Source organism: Nicotiana sylvestris, unplaced genomic scaffold, assembly GCF_000393655.2.
Source record: "Nicotiana sylvestris unplaced genomic scaffold, ASM39365v2 Un00014, whole genome shotgun sequence".
NCBI lineage: Eukaryota > Viridiplantae > Streptophyta > Magnoliopsida > Solanales > Solanaceae > Nicotiana > Nicotiana sylvestris.
The window spans coordinates 138079-144918 of record NW_027184350.1 but is presented as its reverse complement, the minus strand read 5'-3'; the positions used below and the strand labels follow the sequence as shown (position 1 = coordinate 144918).

The 6840-nt window shown below is 37.5% G+C and overlaps 1 protein-coding gene across 1 annotated transcript; it reads left to right on the top strand.

Moving 5' to 3' along the window:
• Positions 1–3784: 3784 nt before the first annotated feature.
• LOC104219719 (nicotine N-demethylase CYP82E4-like) lies at positions 3785–5935 on the top strand. The gene is made up of 2 exons (XM_070165657.1): positions 3785–4717; positions 5166–5935. Exons 1-2 carry the CDS (start codon positions 3785–3787, stop codon positions 5790–5792), a joined length of 1560 nt encoding a protein of 519 aa, XP_070021758.1. The 3' UTR covers positions 5793–5935.
• The last annotated feature ends 905 nt before the right edge of the window (positions 5936–6840 follow it).

Below are 6840 nucleotides of genomic sequence, written 5' to 3'. Positions count from 1 at the left end.
AACAAGCCTCCGGGCAGTGGTACTTGAAATTCCACGAAATTATTACGATATTTCGAATTGTGGAAAATAATCTTGATGAATGTGCTTATCTCAAATAGCTAATGGCAGTTTTATTATTATGGTTCTCTATGTTGATGACATTTTGCTGGCCACAAATAATTTGGGCTTGATAATGAGATCAAACAATTTTTATATAGGTCTTTTGATACGAAAGATCTTGGTGACGCCTCTTTTGTTCTTAGGATAAAAATTAAAAGGATAGGTCTCGTGGTGTTTTGGGTTTATCACAACGTTCCTATAATGAGAGTTTTCTTAAAACAATTAATATGCAAAATTGCAAATCTGGTGTTGCACCTGTGGTAAAAGGAGACAAACTTAGCAATCATTAATATTGAAATGAAAACTATGAGAGATGTGCCATATGTAAGTGTTTTTGGCTATTTGATGTACATACAGGTTTGTATAAGGCCTGATATATCATTTGTTGTTAATATGTGGGGAAGATTTTCTTCTAGTCCTCGGTGAGCACATTGGGTGGCTGCAAACAAAGTGATGAGATATCTACAACGTTCCAAAGACTTCATGCTTGTGTACAAAACGGTTGATAATCTGGACCTATTTCACGACCCAAACCTCCCTCCGTGAGATGTCGTGACGACACCTAGTCTTTACGACTAGATAAGCCTAATATTTGCGGAAAAAACCAAAATTTGAAAGCAAAACTTTAAAAACCAACAACAATAGATATTTAAATAACTGACAGATATACCGCTCGACAGATACAATAACCAACTCTCGAACTATACATGAAAATTTTCCAAACACCCGGAACACTGTAAGTCACAAGCTTCTAAGAACTTCTAATTGTTCTATACATCAGTGTCTAAAGAAGTAAGGAAAGAATAAATATAATGGGATATAGGGGGACTCCAAGGTCTGCGGACAGACAGATATACCTTGAAGTCTACGGAACAGTAGCAACTGGCCAACTAAAAGCGACACTAGTAGGAGGTACCTGGATCTGCACATAAAAACATATGCAGAACAGTAGCATAAGTACACAACAACGGTATCCAGTAACTGCCAAGCCTAACCTCGATCGAGTAGTGATGAGGTCAAGTCAGGGCCCTACTGGTATATAAATATAAAACAAGGCAGAACAAAATATCGCAGTATAATAAAAGACCGAAGGCCGCGGGATGAATCCAGAAGGTTGTTGGAAAGATTGGACTTGAATTGGAGCAGCTGAAGTTGTTGCTTCTGTCATATCTGCACCTGCGGATTGGGGACCGCAGGTGCGAGAGCAATGCCGCAGATGCGAAAGGTTTGGAACTCAGGCAATGTCGTAGGTGCTCACTAAGGACCACACCTGCGGGACCGCAGATGCAGGTATGGACCGCAGAAGTGGAATTCTCAGGGTTAAGTGAAAACCGCACCTGTCATGGTTTTTCCGCAGGTGCGGCATTGCAGAAGCAACTTGGAGACCGCAGGTGCGGAAATCCCTGGGAAGAAACTATATAAGCATCACTTCGCGAATTTCAGTCATTTATTCACCATTTTTGGTCGAGTTGGAGCTTGGGGACCTCAATTTCAATTGAGAATTTAAGTGTTTTTAGTGAGGTAAGTTACTTGGACTTTGTATCTTTTGTTTATGGTGATTAATTTATTTTTTAATCATGAAATTAGTGGGAAAATTAGAGAAGAAATTGGGAGATTAGGGCTTGAAATTGGAGAGTATAAATTGGGGATTTGAGGAGCCATTTGAGGTCCGATTTTGATGATCTTGGTATGTATAGACTCGTGGGAGGATAAGGATCCTAGTGATGTGATTTTTATTAAATTTCGAGACATAGGCCCGACCAATTTCAGGATTTTTGAGTTAATTTGATAGTTTTCACATGGGCTTTGTTCCTTTGGCATGTATTGATATTATGATTCCGATTTTGGATAGATTCGGGACGATTTGAGGCCCAGTCGAGAAGTAAGGTCATTGCGGAGTAGATTTTCGTCCGGTTTGAGGTAAGTAACGATTGTAAATCAAGACCTGAGGTATGAAACCCCGGAATTCCGTACTGTTTTGATAATGAGGTGACTCACATGCTAGGTGACGGGCGTGTAGGCGTGCACTGGTAAGTATTGTGACTTGGTCCATCCCGTGGCAACTGAAGAGTTGCATATTTAAATAAACTCTATATAAAATATATATCGGGCTGCATGCCACAGCGATATAGTGCTTAGGCTATAGGAGCCCTTCCGGAGCCTGCACACCTCCAGTGAGCGCAGTCGACTATATATATTTACGGATCGGGCTGCACGCCACAACGGTTATTATTATGAGATATCTGTTGAGCGGGAGTGTTGATTGATGAGAATTGAGTCACGAGTGATTGAGAGGCTTGACCGAGGGGCTATATATATATGAGTGATGCTTTGCCCGAGGGGCTTATCTATGAAAAAACTGTTTTCACTCTTCTTTTATACTGAGCCTTTATTGAAAAGAGTTGAACAAATATTTTAAATAACCTTCATTGAAACTGGAGTTTTTACGAGATGTTCGAAAATTAAACTATGAATTTGACTTTGTTATTTCTATTGAGATTCGGTGTTAGATTATGTATAAGATTTAAATTCTCGTCACTGCACTCAACCTTTATTTACTTTTGTTACTTACTGAGTTAGCATACTCACGTTACTCCCTGCACCTTGTGTGCAGATCCAGGTGCCAGAGCACCCGAGTGAGAGCATACAGCAGCTTCTGAGTATTTTTCCAGAGATAGCAAGGTAGTTGCACGGCATTCGCAGGTCTGCCTTGCTCCTTCCTATCCTTAGTATTATATATTTTAGTCTTATCTTGTATTGAGTAAACAATATTGGACTATATTTTAGTGGCTCATGACTAGTGACACCAGGATCAGGTAGTGTTTGATGTATTTGCGCATTTGTTTTCCCCTTATTTTGACATATTAAAAGGAAAGATTTGTGATCATATTTGATTAGAAAATGAATTTACAAAAGACCTTATGTTTTTAGTGTTGAATCAGCTGGCCTAGTACTGTGATAGGTACCATCACGATCGGGGTGGTTGGGGTCGTGACACCCTACTTGTGGGATTTTAATGGATTGTTGGTGTTGTTAGTGTTGTAACTATTTACCCACGGCAATAACTATTTTCCTTTGTTAAGCATATGACAATAATTCCTAAATATTTGTACTACCTGAGATATCCGAAGACTCACTTTTCTTTGCCTTTATTACCATGTTCTTATGTTGCTTGTAAAGTCACAATACTGATATAAAAAATGTATAGGACTCGTTTACAAACCACTAGGGATAATTGAACTGTGTCATGGTCAGGACAGGACCTCGACCTACCCATCAAACTTGTATATATAAAATGAACTCCAAGGTATAGACCTGGTAACTCCGAGAAAATGGAGCTTACGAACCAAGCTAATGTTTGACTTTGTCTACAATGAAGGTCTATCTAGTTGTCTATCAGAACCCGTAGGCATGAAATGCAGCGTCTCCAGCAAAAGGTAGTAGATAGTTGTAAGTTGAAATATACCAACAAGTCCCATAACATAACACGGACCTAATTGAGTCCCTAAATAACGCATAACAACATCTAAACAACGAATCACACCTCAAATCAAATATAAATGAACTTTGAACTTCAACTTCCAAAACTCACACTGAAACATATCAAATCAACTCGGAATGAACTCAACTTTCAACTTTTGCCAATTAGCGCTGATACCTTTACTACTCTTGAAATTTTCAAATAATGTATCATCTTCTTTCTCCCATAGAAGCCATTGTAGGACTTGTAACCTTTGCATTTCCACTCTATTTCCTATGGACCAAAAAACAATCAAAAATCTTAAACCCACTGCCTCCAAAAATCCCAGGTGGATGGCCAGTAATCAGCCATCTCTTTTATTTCAAGAACAATGGCGATGATGACCGCCATTTTTCTCAAAAACTCGGAGACTTAGCTGACAAATATGGTCCCGTCTTCACATTCCGGTTAGGGTTTCGTCGTTTCTTGGCGGTGAGTAGTTATGAAGCTATGAAAGAATGCTTCTCTACCAATGATATCCATTTCGCCGATCGGCCAGCTTTACTTTACGGAGAATACCTTTGCTATAACAATGCCATGCTTGCTGTTGCCAAATATGGCCCTTACTGGAAAAAAAATCGAAAGCTAGTCAATCAAGAACTTCTCTCCGTTAGTCGGCTCGAAAAATTCAAACATGTTAGATTTTCTATAGTTCAGAAAAATATTAAAGAACTATATGATGGTGATTCACCAATGGTGAAGATAAACCTTAGTGATTGGATAGATAAATTGACTTTCGACATCATTTTGAAAATGGTTGTTGGGAAGACCTATAATAATGGACATGGAGAAATACTGAAAGCAGCTTTTCAGAAGTTCATGGTTCAAGCTATGGAGATTGAGCTCTATGATGTTTTTCACATTCCATTTTTCAAGTGGTTGGATCTTACAGGGAATATTAAGGCTATGAAACAAACTTTCAAAGACATTGATAATATTATCCAAGGTTGGTTAGATGAGCACATTAAGAAGAGAGAAACAAAGGATGTTGGAGGTGAAAATGAACAAGATTTTATTGATGTGGTGCTTTCTAAGAGGAGCAACGAACATCTTGGCGATGGTTACTCTCATGACACCACCATCAAAGCAACCGTATTCGTAAGTAAATTAATCTCTGCTTGCATTTTAACATGTTGTAGGAGGCAATTTATCTTATATTTTAGGTTACTATATTCGTATATATATAATATCACTTTAATTTTTATAGACTGATTTTTTAAGTGGCTTAGTGGTGTATAGATTCTTCTACACTTTCAGTATTTCGAAGTCAAACTTTAATTTATGGATTCAGTTGATAAACTCTATCACCGTAGGTAATGAATTTTTATATTTTTGGTATATTTTAACCTATTGTAGCAATGGATTTCAATTAAAGAAAAAAAGAGGCTTTTGTACCTTTATAACATATCTTCAATTTGACTGGAGTATTTTCATTTTTTTCTTAACCAACTCATGCATACTAGGATATGAACAATCATGCATCTTCATCTCTTTAGTTTCTTCTTTGTAAGTCATCTTTTTAACTGTTCTTTGTCCATATGTATAGACTTTGGTCTTGGATGCAACAGACACACTTGCACTTCATATAAAGTGGGTAATGGCGTTAATGATAAACAATAAGAATGTCATGAAGAAAGCACAAGAAGAGATGGACACCATTGTTGGTAGAGATAGATGGGTAGAAGAGAGTGATATCAAGAATTTGGTGTATCTTCAAGCAATTGTTAAAGAAGTATTACGATTACATCCACCTGCACCTTTGTCAGTACAACACCTATCTGTAAAAGATTGTGTTGTCAATGGATACCATATTCCTAAGGGGACTGCACTACTTACAAATATTATGAAACTGCAACGAGATCCTCAAATATGGGCAGATCCTGATAAATTCGATCCAGAGAGATTCTTGACAACTCATGCTGCAATTGACTATCGAGGGCAGCACTATGAGTTGATACCGTTTGGTACGGGGAGACGAGCTTGTCCCGCAATGAATTACTCATTGCAAGTGGAACACCTTTCAATTGCTCATATGATCCAAGGTTTCAATTTTGCAACTACGACAAACGAGCCTTTGGATATGAAACAAGGTGTGGGTCTAACTTTACCTAAGAAGACAGATGTTGAAGTGCTAATTACACCTCGCCTGCCTCCTACGCTCTATCAATATTAATATGTTTTGTTGTCGCGATTCGTTCTGATTTGTCCCTCAATGTTTAAAAAAAATGTTTTATTTTGGTTAAGATTGTTTCACAGATTGTTATTCATCTATTTTACTAATAAGTTATTGTAAACCATAAATAATAAGAAGTTTGAGTCTCCGAGTGTCGTGTCGGAGCAACTTAGATCAAAACACTAACCTAGTAAGTGTATAATGCTCAATTAACACCGTGAACATGCTTATCTTCACAAGTCAAAAAGAAAAAATGTGAGACAATCCTCCAATTCTCTTTTATTACTGAAAATGAAGCAGGAACACTTACAGTGGAGGATGAAATGGTCTTTCACGAAGCTGTAAAAGAGAATGGATTTAATATAAGAATAATGTCACTAACCTAGCCTTCTCGGAATCCATCCTGGCATTAATGAACTTATGGTGAGCATAAGTTCATTATGCCATGAGCATATCATTTTGAGTTTTTCTTCTCAAAGCCTTCGTCCCAACTTAATTAGCAACTCTTTGTTTGTAAATACCTGCTACTTTTTGTGTTCTTTATAGTTACTTGTTGGATTTTATGCATGCATTTCATAAACTAATACTTGTACCTAATTTTCACTTGCACGCTCTAACTTTTGTGATTTTTTTGACATTTCTCTTTCTAAATTCGCTTCTAAGATTAGTGATGCCCGTAAAGTGTTCGATATACTGTCTATTAGAAAAACCTCTAAATCTGCACTATTCTGATTTTTGTGAGTCTGCATGTGCTTCATACTTGCAGAAAAATATAGATTTTGAATCACCAACATTTAACCAATTAATCCTTGACTTCTGTTTTGCTATGCCCTCTTCTATAAGTATCTACTTTTCCAGATGCAGCTTCAGTCCCCTTTCCTACTTGAATAACCCAGGAATATGATTGGTATTTCTCATTTGTACCTTTATATCTTCCAATATTTCTCTGATAATGCTGATTCTAACTTCAACCCCATTGAACTCTTTTCTGTTAAGTTGTTTCAGGACCTACTTCACATTCTTCAGTTTTCCCCCGTAATGACCCGAT

Coding starts and splice junctions, on each gene's coding strand:
- LOC104219719 (XM_070165657.1), top strand. CDS start 3,785: ATGTATCATCTTCTTTCTCCCATAGAAGCCATTGTAGGACTTGTAACC. Junction 4,718..5,165: donor CCATCAAAGCAACCGTATTC/GTAAGTAAATTA, acceptor CCATATGTATAG/ACTTTGGTCTTGGATGCAAC.